General features: G+C 39.0%; 1 protein-coding gene across 2 annotated transcripts; it reads right to left on the reverse strand.

Moving 5' to 3' along the window:
• Window positions 1–1,410: 1,410 nt before the first annotated feature.
• Window positions 1,411–22,579, reverse strand: LOC119785739 (cullin-5). Of its 2 annotated transcripts, none has more exons than XM_038288503.1 (19): window positions 22,499–22,522; window positions 19,822–19,967; window positions 18,639–18,738; window positions 15,761–15,937; window positions 15,354–15,495; window positions 14,689–14,834; window positions 13,549–13,629; window positions 12,759–12,852; window positions 12,111–12,241; window positions 11,915–12,022; window positions 10,015–10,079; window positions 9,802–9,934; window positions 9,585–9,716; window positions 7,950–8,073; window positions 7,427–7,602; window positions 6,896–7,057; window positions 5,909–6,027; window positions 5,631–5,754; window positions 1,411–2,625 (listed from the first exon to the last, which is right to left on the reverse strand). In XM_038288503.1, the coding sequence occupies exons 1-19, from the start codon at window positions 22,520–22,522 to the stop codon at window positions 2,431–2,433; spliced, it is 2,379 nt and encodes a 792-aa protein (XP_038144431.1). In that variant the 3' UTR covers window positions 1,411–2,430. The 2 variants fall into 2 exon arrangements, with proteins under 2 accessions (XP_038144431.1, XP_038144432.1); XM_038288504.1 differs by having other exon boundaries at window positions 2,431–2,625; window positions 19,822–19,931; window positions 22,499–22,579.

Consider the following 22,579-nt stretch of genomic DNA (forward strand, 5'->3'; position numbering starts at 1 on the left):
CAATTGTACACCTCTACAAGGCTGGAAAGGGCTACAGGGAGATTGCCAAGCAGCTTGGTGTCCACTGTTGGAGCAATTATTAGAAAATGGAAGAAGCTAAACATGACTGTCAACCTCCCTCGGACTGGGGCTCGATGCAAGATCTCACCTCGTAGGGTCTCATTGATCCTAAGAAAGGTGAGAAATCAGCCCAGAGCTAAACAGGAGGAGCTGGTCAATGACCTGAAAAGAGCTGGGACCACAGTTTCCAGGGTTACTGTTGGTACTACACTAAGACATCATGGTTTGAAATCATACATGACACGGAGTGTTCCCCTGCTTAAACCAGCAAATATCAAGGCCTATCTTAAGTTTGCCAGTAACCATTTGGATGATCCAGAGGAGTCATGGGAGAAAGTCATGAGGTCAGATGAGACCAAAATAGAACTTTTTGGTCATTATTCCACTAACTGTGTTTGGAGGAAGAAGAATGATGAGTACCATCCCAATAACATCATCCCTACTGTGAAGCATGGGGGTGGTAGCATCATGCTTTGGGGGTGTTTTTCTGCATATGGGAAAGGGCGACTGCACTGTATTAAGGAGACGATGATCAGGGCCATGTATTTTGGGGAAAAATCTCCTTCTCTCATTTACAGCATTGAAGATTGGTGGAGGCTGAGAGGCTTCAAACATGACAATGACAAAGCACACAGCCAGGATAACCAAGGAGTGGCTCTGGAAGAAGCATATCTAAGTTCTGGTGTGGCCTAGTCAGTCTCCAGACCTAAACCCAATAGAGAATCTTTCAAGGGAGTTCAAACTCCATGTTTCTCAGCAACAGCCCAGAAACCTGACTGATCTAGAGAAGATCTGTGTGGAGGAGTGGGCCAAAATCCCTCCTGCAATGTGTGCAAACCTGGTGAAAAACTACAGGAAATGTTTGACCTCTGGAATTGCAAACAAAGGCTACTGGACCAAATATTAACATTGATTTTCTCAGGTGTTCAAATACTTATTTACAGCTGTATCATACAGTAGTTGTTGTTTTTTTAAATGATGTCTCTCACAGTGGACATGCACCTACGATAACAATTTTAGACCCCTATATGATTTCGAAATGGGAGAACTTGCAGAACAGCAGGACGTCAATTACTTAATTTCCCCACTGTAATTAAGAAACATTTAGAATCTCTGATTTGCAAACTGAAAGATTCGGTTTGGCTGACTGTTACAGACCAGTTTTGATTTGAAACGTCCCTTTATGTAATACTGATCAAAGGGGCACTTTAATTTCCCATGACCGTATCGAAACTGAAGCAGACAACCTTAGAGTACCTATCTATGTGTTGCTACGGCAAAAGTATAATTTGCTGACCAGAAATGATCCTTTCCCACTGAACTCTTGACACAAAAAAGTAACCCGGCCAATAATTTCAATTTTTCCATCTTGAAATTTAATTTCATGTCGCCCAGAGCATCGGTTCTTACACCCCACATAAATAGTTTGCAGTGTGATAACTGTTCAACAAATACTATAAGTTGAAACCGTCTCAACTGCAATCAAAGGGAGATAGAAGAAAATCAGTTATCAACTTTATACCAGTGGCAGATCCTCAGCTTTCAATCAGCTCACATACGGTCGTCACAGAGTGTGATAGATTTTCCATACAAGGAAAAAAAATAATAATCATAGAGCAGCATGCTGTTGAAAGTGCACATACAGATACACACATGTAAAAGAACAGATCCACATCATGCACCCAAACACACACACACACACACACACACACACACCACACAGACACACACACCCAATTTGGCAAAAATACTCCTCGGTACTCTGAACTTGTCCTTTACCGCTCCTCCTCCATTGGCAATTTTGACTTGCAGTTCTCTGCTTTCCACAAGAGCAATAGGGAATTGGAGGGATGCAAGACGGCCGCCGTGGAGACGGCAGCTGAGGCGTCGAGAGAAAGCAATAAACTGATAGCAGCCTGTTACCTTTGTCCTCCCTTCGCTGCACATGTCCCACCTTCTCTTCTGCAGCTCCCTGCTGAGGACGGTAAGGCAGGAAGTCTTTAAATTTTAATATGTTACTATTTTGTTTTTCTTCTGAGCTGCTGGCCAAAGGGCCACGCTGGTGTGCGTCTCCTCAGATCGGACACTAGAGGGCAGCAAATACAAACAGACAGCCCAATGACTCAACGCTACATCGTTAAATGACACTCCGATAACACACTGGCGTCACGTGAACAGAAAAAAACATCCACACTTTTGTTGAAAAGGCTCAACCTTGTCCCTTCATCCTCCGCATCCATCCTCAGGCCTCTCCCTTATTTTGGACACCTCCTTTTACTCCTTGTTCCCCTCCTCTCCAGGATCATAAAGCGCCAGTGGCAGGCCAGCGGTAAAAGAAAAACGACAGGAATGCAACTCCTTCCTCTGTGTCTAGGCCATGTAGATGAAGGTGTTGATGTCCGATTCGTCCCTCTTTATATATTTGTGTTCGATGAGCCACTCGATCTGCTCCTTTATCATCTTCTTCTGAGGCAAAAACATGTTTTTCAGGATTTCCACCAGCTCCGTCTGCAGCTGAGCATTGCTAATGCGCTTCCTCATCTTCATGATTTGGATTATAGCCTCCTGGACAAAAAAAAGCAGATCTCATTAAAATGTTAGAGATTCTAAAAAATGCAAAGGATCTGATCTTAAAGCTACAGTGTATAATTTTCAGCGACATCTAACGTCCAGACTGCAGACCGCAGCAACATGAACATCTCCCCCCAACCGCTTCTCCCCCACAACAGTACGGCGAGCGTTACGGGACAAAATGTCTTCCACGACGTCCGCATCACCTACCTTCTCAAGTGATGAGGTTTGTTTACATAGAGAATTTTACAGATAGTATTTCATTAGTCTGTGTAGGGTATAGATTTCAGTACCGTCTCAGTTCATCTCTCTCAACTTGCCGTAGTTACTTTCGAGCGTAATGGGCGATCTCGCAATCGCTAGTTTGTTGGCTCTGCGCTGCCGTAGCGCAAAGATGTCTGCCTCCATGGCTTCAAGACCCGCTCCTATGTAATTATAAATAACGAATTCTAAGGCAACGCAAATATTAAGGTTAAGAGGCTGAGCTCGTAGATGATGATAAATAACATAGTTATGTATAATATATTACATTTCTGACTGTATATCCCTGTAATTATTACACACTGTAGCTTTAAAGTTTAGTGTGTTTTTTTTGTTCACATTTTGTCACTTCAAAACCAAAAAACATTTAATTTTTCTCCCAGATTGGATTGAGGATCACACACCTTTTACGCTGATATCTTGTAATAAATGTTGCTTTCAGAAGTCAGATAATGAGTAATTTATAGAAGAAAAACAGTCTCATTGGAATCCGCCTTTATTTTGTACATCGAATTTTAAAAACTGAATTTTTTTTACACATTGCATTCCTTAAACTGAATTTATATTTGGTAAAACATTTGCCTGGAAAAAATTCAGCTGCAAAAAATTTGCCTGCAAAAAATTCAGCTGCAAATGTTTTGACCTCTTGGTGAACTCATGCAAAAGCAAACGACCCTTGATGCGAGCACCTTCTAGCCAACGAAATGAGCGAATATGGTCATGGGACACACCAGTTGGGCATATCATTGTTCCAGGTTGAATGAAGCTGAATGAGGAGTTTTTCTTGTTAAATAGATACGATTACAAAACATTAGTTAGCTACTAATAGACAGCCATTAGAGTTTTTCATCTAATTGGACTGGGTGAAATAACTGAGCCGATCACAGCTAGCATGGCACCCCTGTCTGCCAAGGCTCTTGGTTTGATCCGGAAGAAGGGGCTGGGGGCAAACTTCCTTTTTTTTCTCCCTCATGAAATGAGCTAATTTCCATAGCTAGAAGTTGCTACACTGCATCAAGTGTAGATTGCTTTGGCTTGAGTTCACCAAAAGGTCAAAACAATTGCAACAATTTTCACCAGATAAAAATTCAGTATAAGGAATTCAATGTGTAAAAAAAAATCAGTGTTTAAAATTCAATGTACAAAAAAAAGGGAAATTTCAATGAGACTGTTTTTATTCTAAAGTAATTGATTTAAATTTAAATCCAGCATGTCTGTAAAGACCTCAGAGGTTTGGTATTTAGAACAGACAGCATTAAGAAGAGGAACACGGCAGACAGGGCTGTGTTTCTCCTTGCAGACAGGGCAAGGAGAAAGTGGAAGAGAAGCTTAATATCCTAAAGCTCTCAGCATCTCAGCTCGATCCTTTATTTGGAAAATTAAGAGGATGGAAAAACTGCAGACCTTCCAAGAGGAGGATGTTCAGGCTAGGCGAGGAAGGCATTGAATCATTCACTTTAATTCAAATTTATTTATATTGCACCAATTCGCAACACATGTCATTTCAAAGTTTTTCTTGTTGTGGCAGTGGGCAGCCAGTTCAATTGCAGCAATCCATCATACTGACAATGCATGCAGCGACAGTCTAGAGGCATATTGTTAGTTGTATCCATAAGAAAGAAAGAAGTCATGTTTTCAGTTTAGCCCAAGCCACATAAGGGACACAGCAACCATGTAGCTATGCTTAGCACCAACAGGAAAACTGATAGAATTGTGAAGATGGTTGAACCTGCAGACAGGTCCACCATGGGAAAAAAATCTGTTAGAGGCTGCAAAAGAGTCCAAGGAGGCGCTGCAACGTCATGCAGCAAAACAAAAACTAAAAACCCAATCAGAGCTAAATATATATTGTTTTGGTCAACGTTCACATTAGTATGGCCTAGTCAAAGTCTGGAGAAAAAGCCAACTGATAATTTATGGTACAAGTTGAAAATTGTTGTTGACAGGTGCAATCCTGACAACCTCAGCTAATTTGCAAATAGATTATATAAAAAGATTAAAGAAAAAAATGGTGTCTAGATGTGCAACTCTCATTACGAAATACCCCAAAGGCTCGTATTAGAAACTACAACTCATCACTCTACATACTATTGGGGTGGGTGGGGCTTAATACGAACACTGTTCACTTTTCAGATTTGAACACCATCAAGGCAGTGTATTGCACTTGGTATTTATTAGAAACTTTATGTTATTCATTAAGTGTCCAAACTGGGGCCAAAATAACAATAAATAAATACTTTGTCTACTTTGCAGTGTTGATCCAAATTTATAGTTAAAAAGGTTTCAATAAAAATCATTTAGCTAATTTTCTTTTTTATAAATTTTAACTTTCAAAGGATACTAAATTGGTTAATGGTGGTAAAAAGGCATTTTTAAGAAGAGAATATTGAAGTAATCAAATATTATTTTCTAAAACTGAAGGTTGCCTCAAAATTATATATATAAATAATAACTTCATAAAGATTCAGGGGAAAAAAATCCTTAATTAAATTACAGAACATGCAAAATTCCAAACATTTATTAATGAATTTTAAAAAACAACTGCCTTGCCTCGTGTACAGAATAGTCTAGTTCTGCATATCTGAGCACATAAGATTACTACAGCTGATGCTGCATGCTTGTATCTGGGTGTTTTAGGTGGACGCACTTTCCTGTATATTTGTTATTCCTGGAGCTATTAACCTGAAATGAAAGGAGCTGCTGACTCGTTTCTCTCTTATTATAGCTCTGGGATGTACCTGAGTTCTGAGTATTCTGAGCTGAACGATTCCTTCATTCTCCTCTTCTCTCATTCGCTCCGTCGTGAGCTGAAGACGACCAATCAAATTGATCTTTCCCCTCTTCTGAACTTTGGAGTTTTTACTGAGAAAATAAATAAGACACCAAGAAGTCACCAAATATTAGCAAGTCATTTTATAAAAGGAGCAACACTCACGGCCATCGATTACGCCTGTTTCTCTCACTAATGAAATGGTCAAAGCTTTGAAATGTTTTCCTAGTAACTGACAGAACATACATGAGCGAGAATTCCTGGTTGACATAGAAGAGCGTGCCATCTGTGAAGTCTTTGGGCGAGCTAACTGAGGGGTCATACGACAGGACTTGCTTCTTCAGTTTAGGAAAAGCAACAAGAGACTAAGAAGAGAAAAAAAAGGAGTTAGGCTTTAAAATGCAAAAAAAAAAACAAAACAAAAAAAAAAAAAAAAAACAGTGTATTTATTTAATATTTCAATACATCAAAAACATAGATTTTCCCCCATGGAGTATGACTTGTTTATAGGGTTGCAACTAACGATTATTTTGCAAATCAATGAATCTGTGAAAATATTGACAGATGAAAAATTCTTTTACATTTACTTATTTCTTTTTTTTACAATTTTGGTATAATAACTGCTCAAGGTGGCTGTCAGATAAAGGAATCTTTTACAGTCTCTATACTCCAGTTAACGATTAATTGATCACTAAATTAGTTGAAGATTATTTAAATAATCGATCAATCATGATTAATCTAATTAATTGTTTCGGGCCTACTTGTTTACTTACAAATAGAGAAAGATCTTTGGCTCAAATTATACACAAATATTCCTGCATGGTGCATGATTAACTCACAGAGCTCCCCTCTACCATCCACTAACGAGCTTTTAGTGCAGCTCCAGTCAGATATTTACATCCACTGTAAATGTGCTACTAATACCAAGGCTATTATTCTGGGTTGAGGTGGAAAACTTTAGGGATCTTAGAAAATACAACAAGAGTTTCTCTAAATCCTACAAAGTCGAATCATGAATGTTTGAATACAAACCAAGCACCTTGGAGTTTAACCTTAACACAATAAAGCATCAAGTCATTCCCCTAAGGAGAAAATTCCTCATCAAAAAAATAGAAAATGGATCCTAGACTATACACTCTTTGCACACTGAACGTTCACTTTATGCTAAGATTCAGAAAGAGGCCACAACAAGCTGTCAAACTAAAGAGACATGCTGAATCTCTAAGCTCTGACCCATAGTGTTCGGCGCAGCTCTGCATCAGGTAGCTCTGTGGCCAGTTTGAGGTTCTCAAAGCTGATTTTCTCTCTGGGCCTCTGATTCCAGGCAAACAGCACCGCCAGCTGGAACGTCGTTACCTCCAGGTCATATTGGCCAACTTCGTTTTTGAAAGTAATCTGAGAAGAAAGGAAAACAAACAACAATGGTAGCAAACCCATGCAACTTGAATCTGTAAATGAGTTGAATCTAAGCAGCCTGATTTTTAGTGCTCAGACAGAGCAAATAAAGAACCACTGATTTCTTCCAGCACAGATGTTTTAAATAGTTAAGCTCTAAAACTGTCAATTCATTTGTAAAAATGATGGGAAACGTCAACGGTTAGAGTTATCAATAGAAGAATTAATAGAAATAAGCTATGAGAAAAACAAACGATGCAATTGGAGGGACAGAGTAAAAAAAAAGAAGAAATAAGCATGAAATAAGTATTCTAAAAGATGAAGGCATTTAATTGAGAGTGGCTGCTTTATGTTGACAGATCTACTCACAATGCCGTTGGACATGAGGTGATGCCAGTGGAGTTTACGGCCGCTGTGATTCCTCTTGTAGAAGTCCTCCACCTCTGGGATGAGGTCCTCCAGCTCCGTTGGCAGAGAGACAAAAACCTTTTCGCTGCTCCGTGACCAGGCTCCCGCATTCAGGATCTTAATGTTCACGCTGTCCGCTGCAGGAGGGAATAAACACACAGCATGGATGGAGGAAACAAATGTGGCTTTTAGCTGCTTAATTTGATGAAGACAAAGAACTTTACCATAGATAAAAATATTGCAGGAACTTGAGCTATAATCCAGTAATAGAAATGCCAAATTTAGTGTTTAATAATTAATTAATTAACAAAACCAACAAACCCAACCAGCTACATGAATATTTCAAAATCCATTAATATCCTGACATCATCGTGAGTCCAAACAAATAAAAATGCCACTGAATTTATATTACTTGGGTTTTTTTTCCACAAGAGTTTTGTCTCAGAGAAAGGAGCTGCCTGCTGTGTGTTTGCTAATGCTGTACCTGGTAGAGCCAGCTTGTTGTGTTTATGCATCTCCTTGAAAACCTGATTGAGGTCCTCAGAGACCTTGATGTCCTGAAACATCCTGGCCAGTTTGTTCACATAATCAGCAGGCATTCCTACTTCCTAAAAAGACGTAATAATATAGAAACACAAAAAAGACAGAGAAGATGGGTTAGAAAAAAAAAATAAAAGCACATAAAGCATATCGTTTTCAGTTAAGCATTTCTCGCTTTTTTATTTTCCCATCTGGGTAAGTGTTTTATTTTTATGGTTAGGTCTACTTTAGGGACATTGTACAATAATTCAGGTTTTATGACAGTGTCTAACCCCCTACTACCAACACTCCTCTTAATGTGAGCTTGTGTAACCCCCCTACTTGTGCCACCCTGGTAAATTGCCCATAAGGCTCTTATTGAAACTTTTTTCAAAACTGATGGAGACACATATTCCAAAACAAATTGCCATGCAGTTGGAGGAAATAAACATTTAACAGACTAATAAAAGTTACATGGAGAATTAAAGATTGAGGAACAATCTTTACTACTACTAGCGTTTTTAAGGATGTATAACAGTTTATTTAACCAGTCTTTATGTTTTTTTACTGGTTCAGAGAAGGCTTAAGACCATGTTGCACTGCTCTTTCAGTCTATTCAGTTTTTTTTTCATTTCCTGCAGCCATTCTGTTGCTTTATAACCAGACTGAGCTTGGCAATCTGTAATGAATCATTCCCAGTCAGTGCAGGACTCCACCAGGTTTGCCCTTTGTTACAAATTATATTGACAACATTTCCCTTGAGCTTTTTCAGGGGGTTTAGATTTTATAGCCGACTGCTGCAGATGAAATATTTCTGTTGCTGCATGGGTAGTATATAGTGAAAGGGTTTATAGACAACAAGCCTGGATGCAGATCGTGCACCATTTCTGATGTGAATTTAACAGTCGGTCCACGTTCTGACCCGTATAGAGGAACTGAGAGTCATGATGGAAAGAATGACCGCTCTAGCTGCCCTGTTGGAAGAAGCTCAGTTTTAAAAACAGATTTCTGTTAAATATTTTCCCAGTGTGCTGAGCAGCCAGATGAAACGTGCAGGACAAACCCAGGACAGACTGGAGAGATTATGTCTAAAGCCTATTTCTTATAGCTAGAGAACGGAACAGTTCCCATATATCAGATAAAGGAACATCTGGAAAAAGTTCGGGGTATCTCCATATAAGATGCTGCTCCGTAATCTGCTCTTGGATATTTTATTCATCTAATTCTGCTTTTAAAATATTAACCAGTGTGAATGCATTTAGTTTTCTCTATGAATTTAATCATTTTTAACCTTTTATTAAACATATCTACTGTCTAAATTAATTTTATCCACTTATTCAGCAAATTACATTATATCTATAATTTAATATATTTTTTAAATTAATCTTTATCTCTTTATTAACTGTATCTTCTTCATTATTTTATTATTCATTATTTCCATTTAGCTTTTAGTTATTTCATCTTTTTTTTTGGTATTTATTTAATGAATTTTATTATATTGTCAGTCAAAGAGACAATGTTGAGATGGTTTCCACCTTACAGCAGATTCTGCTGCATTGATTTATTTCTCTGTTATGAGTAACATTAAAGTGCGACTCACCCTCAGCCACTCCACCATGTTCTCTTCAATCTCGCTGTCGGCTGAAATGTCCAGAATCAGTCGCCTGGTCAGGTGAGCCTTATGGTAACGCATGAACACGTCTTTGTTTTGGACGTACTTCAACACCAAGAGCTGCAAATAAAAATAAATATAAAAGTCATGAGACCAATTTTAAAACTGGCAGAAAATAGGACAAAGGGTTAAAAGATCCACTCACCACTTCTTTGAGTTTGAGCTCAATTTCTTCAGAGGTAAGTTTCTTACTGAGGGGGGTTTTCCTCAGCAACATGTCGCAGTAGTTCGCCAGCAGCTCGGGACACTTTGACTCCGGCTGAGTCTTCATACCAACACTGGTTCAATGCAAACAGCCACACATTGATGTTAGCTTTATAATACAGCTCCACAGTTAAACAGGTTATGTCTAACTCACCCTTTCTGTTTCAAAGGCAGCTCCAGCTTGAAGATTGTTGCGTCGTTCACGACGGCTTTATAAGCCTGGAACGAATGGAAGCATAAAAAAAAGTACAGCAAGTGCATTTAGCTCATCATCAAGGCAATGATAAAAAACAGGATATTTTTTTTAATCTTATCCTTCTTTTTAGGTAATACGACCCCAATAAGGATGAACAAAACATGGCCTCAAGTGTTAAAAATAGACAACAGAATGAAGAATGTTTAATGCTGGAAGACTCAGATCTAAATATCTGTGCTCTTTATAGTCCAAAAGGGATTGCTCTGAAGACCTTGCTGCTAAATTAGAGGAAACTCAATATATTACTGTGGTATTCTTCAAGGGAATAAAAAGAGACATTGTCAAAGGAATCCATCTAAAGCAGTAAAAATGTGCTCAGTGTTTTTTTAACTGTGCTGTGATAAACTTTAGCATCTGATGTGTGCAGAGCCTGAAATCGAAATCCCTGCTTTCTACAATTCATCTAAAACCACATTCTGAGGGCCCTGAAACACCTTGACGATTTAGCCAGCTTATGCCTGCCATCCCAGGTTTTCTAAAACACAGGCATATACTGAACTTTCTATGTATTTTTTTTCAATTTTTGGCATAATGACCCCAGAACTTATGTCCAACAAAAGCCTAAGTTATGCATAAAGCACAGCAGCGTAATGCCTAGGAAATGTCACAAGCCAGTGTACTGAGTGGGGCAGCGATGCATCCAGAGGCGCCCAGTCTGCATAAAAAGATGTATTTGATCGCAGTATTTACCTAGCTGCTGTTTACCGGCCGGTAAAAAAAAAAAAAAAAGAATAAACAAGAAAAAAAGAAGGTTTGCACTCGCAGCAGATTCAGCATCATGTCTGCTTGGAAGTTTGTTTGTCCTGGCCGTGAACGCAGGGAGGATCCATCACTCACCTTCTCGCTCACCCTATGATGGGGAGGAGAACTGCTGGTTTCCTCCTTTGAACCCCTTTAATACCAAAATGCTGCCAATACGCCATCATACAGTAGCTGTACGTTAGAAACACGTTCAGAGGTCGTCTGGAACACGTCATATACGTTGATATGCGTTGGAGATAATTTCTTGATAAGTCACGCATAAGTTATGCAAAAGTTACTCATAGGTTATGAATAAGCTTGACATCACCACTTATGAGTAACTTACACTTAATGTATGTCAACTATCTAATAACTTACCTGAACTTATGGCCCATTTATGGCATACATACTCGCCTATATGGACATGTGCCAGCGTGCTTCACTGTGCTCATAAATTATACAAAACATACCCATAACTTATCCAATGTGTTCTAGCGTTTTTGCATGATTTGTGGTGCGTCAGGCATACGATGGTCTAAATGCTCAAGATGTGACAGGGCATTGAACTCAGGCTGTCTGTGGTGGGAATAATCCCAGCCGTCAGACATGTTTTCCATTCAGAAAATATTGTTAATGACATAGAAAACTGCTATCAAATAGTCTGATGTCCAGCACAAGTCTCTTTTTAAGGATCATTGCTGTTGTGCGTCCTCCTTGTGTTGTGTTTGCACACCTGTATGCTTCCGACCAGCAAAAGGCCAAAACTACAGAAATAATCTATATGGAAGACGTCTTTATTAGCAGCACATGGCGGCTACTTCCAACCTTAAACCCCAATGAAGTAGAATAGTTTCCTTTGTTTTTCTACACATATCTTCTTCCTCCTGGCTTGATATTTTACAAATACAGTATAGAACCTGGTGTGTTTTGCGCACTTTAGTTTGGTTAGAAGTGTTAAATGAATAACAGCGAGTCTCGTTTTTTCCGTGACTTTAACACCTAAAGGTTCTTTCGATGGTCTTTTGCAGGGATCTGAGGGTTAGGCTGAAAAACAAACCTTATCTCTTGCAGTGAGGAAGCGAGGGTCGTCCTGGAAAGCCTCCTTCACCAGTTTACTGAAGCGGTTAAACAATGTAAGCAACTGCTCCACATACTTCTCAGAATCCTGCGTACACATACATTTCCTATCAGTTATCTGGAGGAAGAGAAGCTACTTTTGGCTGAAAACATTCAACATGACAGCTGAAACCTACTGTAGTGATAGTCTCAGCGGAGGCCACCATGTCTGCCAGTCCAGCATTGACGATGTGCTCTTCTAGGTCTTTTAGCATGGGATCGATCCCACTGGGAACTTTGTCCATTAGTGAAAACATGAGGTGCAGCTCTGCTCACCGAGGGGAAAATAAACACATGAGTTACAAACAAGTCAAATCTTTTTAGCTCACAACCACACAGGTTAACAAATTACACCTGGAATAATCCCTACGGCTTTCTAAACTTCTTTTAAAGTTTTTTCTTTCAGAATAGACCATTTTTTGATCTCTTAGCTGCCTTTCAGAAACAAATGTCCCCGTTTCTTCAGCTCTAATATGAAAAATAGTAAAGGTAGAACTAAACACAAAGAACAATGATCTAATTTAAATGTTTAAATAGTGACAAAAGTATATTTTTTGCAGACTTCCAGTCTTGGATTGTGTCCCTTGCCCCTTCCTAGCAAGAAACCAAACCTCAGTAAACCAATGTCTATTTTTAAAGCCTATCTGGCTGACTGAGTCCGTTGAAACCGATGCTACCAGCAGCATGTATTAGTTGCAGGAAAACAACTATGCCATTTGCTTCACCAACAGATCCAGAATTGAGACGTATTGCTCTCATTTCGGTGTCGGAGCAGCGGTACTCACTCTCGGTCTCATTGCGTTTGATCATTCCTGGACATTCGGCTAAGATTGTCTCCTTGAACGAGGTCACCAAAGCGTTAACGCAACATTCCATAAGCTGCAGAGAAACAAAGGCAGCAAGCTCCAATTAAATGTCAGAGTGTGGAAACTGGGATCAAGATTATAAACCTAGCCAAAGCACTGAAAATTAAAGTTCTGATTCAGGTCACTTATAATAAAGGGTGCGTTTGTAGCGTGTTTGGTCACGTACACACTCACAGGTAAAGTGCATGTTTATATATATTTTTAATGGGATGCCTATTTATAGAATTCAGATGTTTCTATAGTGTTCTTTATACTCTAGTCTTATGTTTACATTTGATCACCATGTTTACATTTTATCACTGCTGCACTTTAAGAAATGGAAATATCTTGAGAGCTGTACTGTCAAAATTTTGTAAAAAAAAATGATAATAAAGTTTGTCTAAGTCTACAGGGACAAACAATGGAAACCAGATTTTGCTGTGATTGGTCACATTGCTCAATATTTATTTGTACACAAAATCCCTCTCCGATTGAAAAAGTAAAATAAAATCAAGAAAAAACAAGAGCCTTTTTGGAAATAAATTATAGTAAATGCAATGAATCCTCCTCGTAAATTTTACTACAGTATATAAAGATCTCCTAGTCTGAAATACTGTTATCTGTTCATATAAGCACAAAATTGTCTTTCAAATGTTATATTCTGGTGAAAATGGGGAAAAGGAAAGAAAAAGAAACTATATAAGACTTTTTAGATCTTAAAGATACTTACTGCTTGAACAGAATTACATTCACGACGTGTCTCTAGATATCTAAGTGCTCTCTTCTCCTCCTCTCTGAGTTTTGCATCAGCCTGCAAGGGAAAAGCAAATGAACATAAAGCACTGATATATTGTTGCACAAACAGTTATTCGAAAGCAATGTGATACAGCTACAAACTGCTGTTCATTCAATTGTGATTTTATGTTAAAACACCAATAGAATCTGGATACAAGCCATTTTGTTACAACCCATGAAGTTTAAAGAAGGTTAAACACAAATAAATGGCACAATAAGAATTTATGTCACATTTATCATTGTTGGCTTCTTTGTGTAGGCATATAAAACCTCAATAAAATACTTTAGATTTTTTGGCTGTAACAGGAAAAACTTTAAGGAATATGAACCCTTGTTTTAACATTACATTTAATTTTTGGAGAAACTGGAGAAAAAACACAAGATCTGTGGGTTTTTTAGCATCGAATTGAAGCAATCAATTCAATAATCTTTTATAAACATATTTGAATTTTTACGGTAAGTTTTATGTATTAATAAGTAAGACCACAAAAGTACATTGAGCACAGCCAGTAATTAAAGATGGCTGCTGGCACATCAATGTAGGAGCCACTATTCTTTGGCTGCCACCTGCTTTAATACTGACCTGCTGACCTTATTTTTTATGCTGACTAAACAAAAACATAAATAGGTAAAAAAACAAAACAAAAAAACAAGACATACAGGAAGTGTTTTTCCAAAAACAGTGACAAGTGAAAACTTGCTAGCAAATAAAAAAGGACAACGATTTCCCAAAAACATTTTTCTTTGAGTGTCAAATATGCAGGTTTTTGTGGTTTCACGTATTTATCTAAATTGTACCAATAATTCCTTTCTAGATCTTCAGAAACTACTAGTTTGTTTGTTGCATTAAAATATTGAATGTTTATTAAACTGTCGAACATGTAAAGGAAAAGAATCACTAATCTTTTTCGCACTTTTCATTGACGATTCACGACACCACCAACCTAATCAAGAAGCTTTTGGACACTCAATAAACTCAGTTCATGATCAAATTATTTAAAGAGAAATCTAACATTAAAAAGACTCAAAAAAAACAAACAAAAAAACAAGAAAGAATTGTGATATTGAGTCGTACGTATTTCATGTAGTTCTGGACACCGTTCTGCTGCAGGTAGGACGGCGCCTGTGTTCTGTAGAACCTCTCTGTGGAGTCCAGGTAGGCTTTCTCAAAGTTATCCCTGTAGATCTGCAGCTTGTCCTCTGGGTTAGAGCACAGGTTGACTGGAGGAAAGAAAACAAAAGAAAGTCAGTCGGAGGGGGCTCGGCTATACAAATGTTTTCTGTGATTTTAACGTTTCATAAACATCTAATTCATATAAAGAGTGGCTGGTTTTGACCATCTCTTTTCATAAGATCAGATCCTTTCTGTGACACGTATCAAGTTATGATCCAGAATTTGTAGCTTTCCTCCAGAGAAACAATCCAAATGAAGTTTAACCAGGTTCTTCTATCCTTTCAGGTACTTCCAGCTGACTTTGCAGACCTTTTTCTTCATAGGACTTGTCAAAACTTTTCCCTCCTATGCATCATTTATAAACAAGCTCATCCAAGTTGGCAAGCTTCCTGAACTAAGACGCTAAAGCTCTCCTCACAGCAGCAGTATCTCCCATCTAACCTGCTCTCTCTGGTCTATATTCTTAGCTGTACTTTTCTAGACATAAGGGCCATTTTGTCAGTGTGGTAGCCTAGTGGTTAGAGCTGAGTGATTGTGTGCTACTGCAAATACTTGATCCATCTTACCATATGATTCACGTACACCTATAACAAGCTGGGAGTCAAAGGCCTCTCCCAGCCTCTCTGCATGCACCAGTTTCATTGCACTGTCCTGCAGGCGGCTTTTTATGTTGGAGAATATCGACTCGTTCCATGTGTCCAGCATTAGCTGCAGAGAGTGGGGGAAGCATGTTAAAGCTGCAAAGAAATGGGCATTCTTTAAATAAAAGAGCAACAGCCAGTAACACACAACAATGAAGGACTTTTAGACAAAATATCATTTTTTTTAATAGCAATTAAGAAGTTTCACAGGCAAGCCAATTTGACCATTAAAAACATGGGATTGACACTTTTCTCTTTCCATGGTTACTGTGAAGCTTTCTCGGTTTATAGCAACTCATCCCTTTAGCGATTCCCCCCCCTCTTGGTCTTACCTTGCGTACGATGCTGTCCTCCATGTTTGTTTTCTTGTTGCTGCCTTGTTTCCCCATCAGTGTAATCTCCAGCTGACAGAAGGGTTTGGGCAGGATGTCACACTGCGTGAAGAACTTCCTCCACTCCACGATGTAGGCTTTCAGCAGAGCCGTGTCATCTTGGTGACTCAGCACACGCTGCCATGGCAACGGATGAAACAAAAGGTGAGAAATTATGCATATGTAACCCAAAAATACTTTATAAAAAGAAACGCACATCCTGAAAACTAACATCAAGTGAGTAATGTCCTTTCTAATGAGGAGGAGGAATATTTTTCGACGGTTATCTCAGGACAAATGACTATTAAAGAGTCATCCAGAGTAGATCCGTCTGTAAAATCTGTCCAGAATTAAACATCCAAAGCAGTAAAAAAAAAGATGATTTAATACGTGTTTGGATTGAATGTGCAAAGGTTTTAAAACTTCTATTATTACCTTCGCTAAGAAGGTTAAGTTTTTAGTTGAGTTTGGTGTTTGTTTGTACAAGATAACTTGAAATTCTGATCAGATTTTAATAAAAATTCTTTTACCAAAGGTGAACTTCAGTCCAAGGAGCAATCGATTTAATTTTGGTGATGATCCATATTTTTTAAATGATTCTTTAACATTATTTGGCGGAACAAGCAGTTCCCCACTTAAGCACAGAGTGGCAGCAGTCTTAGTTCTTAGCCTGCCTTCTATCGAAGGAACCTTTTTAGGATTTTTTTCCAGATTTTAGAATACCTCTGAGCAATTGATAACAAGTTTTAAGCAACTTATTTCATTTTCTTCTGGTCCACTCATGTCAGAAAAATGTTTCTTTCCTCCCAGATTGCTCCAGGATTGTTTAACGGAATGTGCTGAAACTCTATTCACTAGTGTTGATCTATTTTGCTTGATACAAGATTCATAGTAGAATCTATTTTTTGTGTTTGAGAAGGGATTAAAGGAAGAGGCGATCTGCCAGCTGTGTGATCTTCATCTAGTTTGGTAAAAATGGTAAATGGCATGTACTTATTAGTGGTGGAACGGTTCACAAAATCCACAGTTTGGTTCGGTTCACGATTTCGTGGTCACGGTTTTCGGTTCGGTTCAGTATATGTTTATTGTTACACCGAAAAATAAAAGAAATAATAAAAATTAATGAAAAAATACAAATTTATGAATATAATGAAAAGAATCCAAAAAAATTAATGAATTGTAATTATTTTTAATGATCCGCGGAAACCCTGGTTCATTTCCGCATGTTTTGCTGCTTTGAATTTAATCATCTCGCGCATGCCCTCTACCATCTCCAAGGAACTCAGAGCGGACCGGACGGGAGCCACAGTGGGGGCTGTATTCTTTGCTTTGTGCAGGCGGTATGGAGCGCAGCGGGACGGAGCGCTGACGGAGTATGTGGGATTTCGGGGTTAGCATGACATGTTGGTCATGTTGCTGTTAGCATAAACAAAACGTGTTGCACAATGCTTGCACGCTGTTGCACTTTTATCCACAACTTTCTTTCCGCTGTCATCATAGGTCACTCTAAATGCAAAGCGCTCCCATACAGCAGACCTATAAAGTGCTGCTGGCGCGTCTTCCAACTCCTGTTCTTTCCCACTCGCCATACCCACACAATTCTCCATAACAACTGATTTTTTTCTGCTACACCCGGCAACGCTGCTTCGCTTCTTCTTCTTGTTTATTACTGGTGGTTGGCTTTGGTCGCAGTACCGCCACCTTCTGCTCTGAAGTGTAAACGCTTCGCCTATGAGAAAAAGGAGCAGCGCCTGAACTGAACGCAACACACGCAAACCGAACCGAGACAGTCGAACCGAACGGTTCGGATGGTTTTCAAAAACCGTTCCATCCCTAGTACCTATATAGCGCCTTTATTCAAGTCAGGAGACTTGACCAAAGCGCTTTACACTACATTCATTCACCCATTCACACACTCACACACTGATGGTGGCAAGTTACATTGTAGCCACAGCTGCCCTGGGGCTCACTGACAGAAGCGGGGCTGCCGTACACTGGCACCACCGGGCCCTCTGACCACCATCAGTAGACAATGCAGGTGAAGTGTCTTGCCCAAGGACACAACGACACTGAAAGTCGGAGTCGGGGCTTGAACCACCAATCCTTCGGGGATTTCAGGGCAAACTCCTACATCCAACGCCACTGTCACCCTGTTTAGTTAACAGATGGGCTTCTCTTTGGTTCCTCTACTGCCTCCTAATGGACTTTAGGTTGATTTTAATCTATTTCCGCAGTCCTTCCAGAGCAATGGAAACAAAAATCATTCAAATTTTCTAGGATACTTTTAACCAGAGTAAAAAGGGTAGCTCTGGAATTGTCATGAGAAAGGTAATTCTACCGTTTTTTGTTTTTTTTGCCGTTTATAATTTTACCGTTGTAGAAGTAGCTAATCATTCTAAAGTTTGCACATTCAAGATCTTAGAAAAATAAACCCCAAAACAAAACAATTTTATTGGATATTTTTGTGATTGGTGGGGAGACAGACTGATTTTTCCTTTGCTTTTTTAAAAAAAAAAAAAAAAAAACCTTACAAAGAGTCTTAAAAAGGGATGCTATTTTAGCACCAACCTGATTCCTAGCGCAAAGCTGAAAACTAAACATAAAGTAGATGATCAATGGAAGGATGATGTACAAGGTCTGGACGGTAAATGAGTGAAATAAGCAGTCAGTGATTAAAGAATAACCAAAGCCCTGAGGTCTATTGGTCACAACCGCAGCATTAAATCATGAAAAAGTCTCAGAGAAAGTGAAATTTACCACCTAATAAAACCCTGTACTAAATGGTTTAAAGAGAATTACTCAAACTAAAACAACAATCAGTAGTAAAGTTGCTACTTACAGTTTGTGCTTGTTTGATAAAGTCGAGGATGTCTTCTTTAAGGGCTTGGTGGATTTTGGCAGGACCTTTATCGTCCCATAAACACACAGCATGGACATCACTGGAAAGAAAAATAAAAAAAACTTGCCAATCAGTCTAAAGCGAAAGACCCTGTGCCTCATACAAAAAATGCTCCATTTCTGATACTGATGCAAATCTAAATATAATCATTTCATCAATGAAGTAATGAAGTCATCATATAATGAAGTTTTTAGATATTAAAGCAATAAAGTGATTAGAGGCGATGAAAAAACTGCCGGGGTTCCTAATTCCAGTCTTCAACAAATACTATCCTGTCAGGATATCCTAGAGGGATTCTTTCTCCTGAATCAACCTGCTGAACTCCGTCTTCAGCAAACCATTCAGCTCTGCAGAGCCCTGGTAATAAACCATTCATTTTTCTCAGGTTTGCTGCAGAAGGGATGCATCTAAACGTTGCATGTTATGCTACTTCCCTGATCAAAAGGCAGCGAGTGCTTCTCTAAGGCCACTGCTGATGTCCTGTCTGATATGCTGTGTGTTAACACAATGATAGCATTCCAGGGCAGAAAGCTGACAAAGCAGCTTTCACAGACAAGTGGTGAAACTGATGATAATCAGTTAATCGTGGGCTTCAATCGACTCCACCTGAAGGCACTTCCTCTATTTTACATAGCACCCCAGAGAAAGCTAACACAAAGCTTTTCCATTATTGCATGCACCTCCTTACTATTTACCCCAAACTCCAGCACACCAGCCTCCAAACACTTCCTCTGAAAACTGGTTGTGCTTTCCAGACCTCTCAGAAGAGATAACAGATCCTACCCAATATTTTTCTTCATCTCTTTCTCTTGAGAAACTTATTACACTGCCCAGGAATCTGAATCATAATACCATCATCAAGAAAATCTGAAAGATACTAGAGGAAATTCACACATTCTGAACAAAGATGGCAGACGGACTGAAACATGGAGGAAAACTCCTTCAGAACAGGTGGTGACTTCTGTCTTCACAGATTAGCCACCGTGGATGCATCCTTCTTATCTATCAGGACACAATCTAGTGGTTATTCAGGTCTTCAATGCAATGTCTCATCAGACCCCTCCCCCACCAGCTGTTTTTATTGAGAGAGTAGCTGTAATGCGACAGAGCAAACATTTCTTACGAGAATAAGTCGAACCACTGCTGCTTGGTGACGGCCTCTTGTCTTAGCAGCTTGAGAACGATGGGCCGCATCAGGTCCCACTTGTCCTCAAACTGCAGGGACCCCTTGTTCTGCCAGAAAGACATGTGGGAAGGGTGGAGGAAAATCTAATATTACAGCACAGAAATGAGAAAATACGGGCTGGGAGTGAGAAAAGGAGTTTGCAGAAGAGATGCACCGAACAGAGTTTTTTCTGGATGATATTGATTTAAAATCTTTAAGAGTCTGACCTGCAGATTTTTATTTTAATGCCTCTGCTGGCTTCTAACGACTACACAACAAAACAGAAGAAAAAAAGACTATAGATTAAGTACTAGAATAAAATAACATGATGAAATATTAATACATCAACAAAATTGTCCCTAAATTGGCCACCAGATTTTGTGAGTTGATGCATTTTTAGGCCAAAAATTAAGGAAACTCTTAGTTTTAATTGGAAAAATATCAGATCTTTCTGTATTTGACCCATTGTTGACCCTTGATCAGAGCCAATTGTGAAGTACTTATATTTCGGTTGGTGCATCTTTAGTTGGAACAAATGTCACACAGTAGAGAAATGCAGCAGAGCACTAAGCAGAAGTGGAACTAGGTCTTTAACATTAAATACTAAAGAAAAGCTTTTAAAACTCTGAAAATAACATTTTTCATTTAGATACTACCAATAGGCCTTTTGTGTACAAATCCTGAGCTTGACAGCTCACTGAGATAACTACTACTTAAAGATAAACTTAATAAAACACCACTAACATTTCTAGGGCATCAAACTCATCTGAAAACACAACAAAAAGCAAAAAATTCCTTTGTTTTTAGATGACAAAAAAAGGAAGCTCTACCACTTCCTTTAAATTTCTGAGTAATACTGGAAATCATGTTTCAACACTGCTTGATCATAAAATGCTGAAACTGTCAGGCATAAAATGTAAACATTTGCTAATATTGAAGGAACAGTAAGAGTAAAAGTAGGTGAAGTTAATTAATAAAACTATTTTTAGCACTAATTGCAGAAATGACCATTTCTTAATTCTAAGTGCAAAGAAATTATGGAGTAAGGTTATCTAAGCTGAGGATCATGTTGATATTTGAAATAAGTAAACAATACCTGTAAAAGGGGAAATTGTTTAGGCAGATTACAGCACATTACTCTAGCTTTTCAAGAGCAGTGTTTTTACAGTTTGAACTTTGAGAAAACATTTATAGTAGTGTCAGTATATGGAGGTTTTCAGATCATGAATTCTGCAGAAATCACAACATTAAATCAGGTAGCGCTCCATACATTGGCTGGGTCTTTTCAGCACCTTTACTTTCCCGTTTTACGGCCATTCTGTTGTGAAGTTGTTGCTGTATATGTGATCATCGTCCTGCTGAAGACCCAGAATGGCTGATCAGCATGTATTCATCAGGAAGACCGAATAACTACATAATGTACCCAGATGTGGAGATTGTGACTTCATACTGAGGATTTCAGCCTGCCGTGTAGAAAGTTTTGGGATTCCAGCTATCGAGGACTGAAGCTTAATGACTCTGCTGAGGGGATAAACTACTGATGCAGTTATAGTTTGTTTGTTTTTTTCTCCAAAAAGTAATTAGTAGCAAATAATTGAAGGGAAATTACCAATTGGTGTAAGTTCAGGGTGAGAGGGGGTCTGTGGAAATGTTAGTTTATTTCAGGACCCCAGACCTGTACATAAATGGAAGGAGGGAAAGAGGGATCTGCAAGTATATTAGCCACTTTAAAATTGTGACATTTTTATAACATTATAATGACAGACATCCAATCGTTTGGGTGCAGCCTTTTTAACATTTCCCAGACTGATGAAGAGCAAAGTTCATTGCATCCTCTTGTCCAGCAAACTGCCTTAATAGTTCTACATGTATTAAAATGCAGTTTTAAACTAGTTTATATTGGCATGAAGTTTTCAGTCACATCTAAGGATAACCAAGTTTAACTGGAAATGTTAAGATAATACCACAGTAGGGTCTAGATTGGGTTTGCTTCATCTCTACCTTGCATGTCAGCAGATATTTTGGGGGTTTAAAGTCCAGCTAGATGTGATCTGCGTAGCTTTCTCTGCAGATTAAAGTTTTGGATGAGGTGAGTAGTGTTTAGGAAGGCCTTTCAGGAAAAAGACGCTAAGTTTAGCAGCTCAGCCTTGAAAGATAAAGTCTAAACATCAGCCGTGGCTTCAGGGTTCTTCTGTGGGTGTGTTGGGTTTGTTGTGTTGGGATCTGGGTTCCTCTCTAACCGTGTTTCTCTCAGAGCTTCGGCTGAGAGCTGCTTCTGGTTCACCCCTCGGGCAGCCGGGTCCAAATAACTAACGGACATGGTTCCTTTTGCCGGTTCACAATATCAAGAAGAAGGCAAGGTTCATAATTTTAGAACAGGTTTGGTTAAATTTGAGCTAAAAGGGGACGAACGTGATCCGGGAAACAAACCCCGGTATAACACAAGACTTCACAAACGGTAGCGGCCACTTCACCCGCTCCTTTAGGAGCTTTTATTACATAAATGCTAACATTAGCGGAGATGCATGCAGGCGGAAGCCCCGAGAACATTAATCGGCAGTTAACCTATAAATATATCACAGCAAATGACCTAAATATGCACTGAAACAGTGAATGTAATTCAGCGGCTTCTTACCTTTAACAAATTAGGCGTCGCCATGTTTCTCCAACTTATCACCTCGCGGATTCTCGCGAGACAGGTATTCAGGATTAGGTA

The sequence above is a fragment of the Cyprinodon tularosa genome, unplaced genomic scaffold, assembly GCF_016077235.1.
Source record: "Cyprinodon tularosa strain WSP-4 unplaced genomic scaffold, ASM1607723v1 ctg257, whole genome shotgun sequence".
Lineage (NCBI taxonomy): Eukaryota > Metazoa > Chordata > Actinopteri > Cyprinodontiformes > Cyprinodontidae > Cyprinodon > Cyprinodon tularosa.

What these genes read in the sequence shown, in the direction of transcription:
- LOC119785739 (XM_038288503.1), bottom strand. Translation starts at nt 22,522, where the DNA reads ATGGCGACGCCTAATTTGTTAAAG. An exon ending in CAACAAGCTGGCTCTACCAG is followed by an intron (nt 7,603 to 7,949) that starts GTACAGCATTAG and finishes TCCCTCCTGCAG; the next exon opens with CGGACAGCGTGAACATTAAG. An exon ending in ACCTCATGTCCAACGGCATT is followed by an intron (nt 7,058 to 7,426) that starts GTGAGTAGATCT and finishes CTTTCTTCTCAG; the next exon opens with ATTACTTTCAAAAACGAAGT.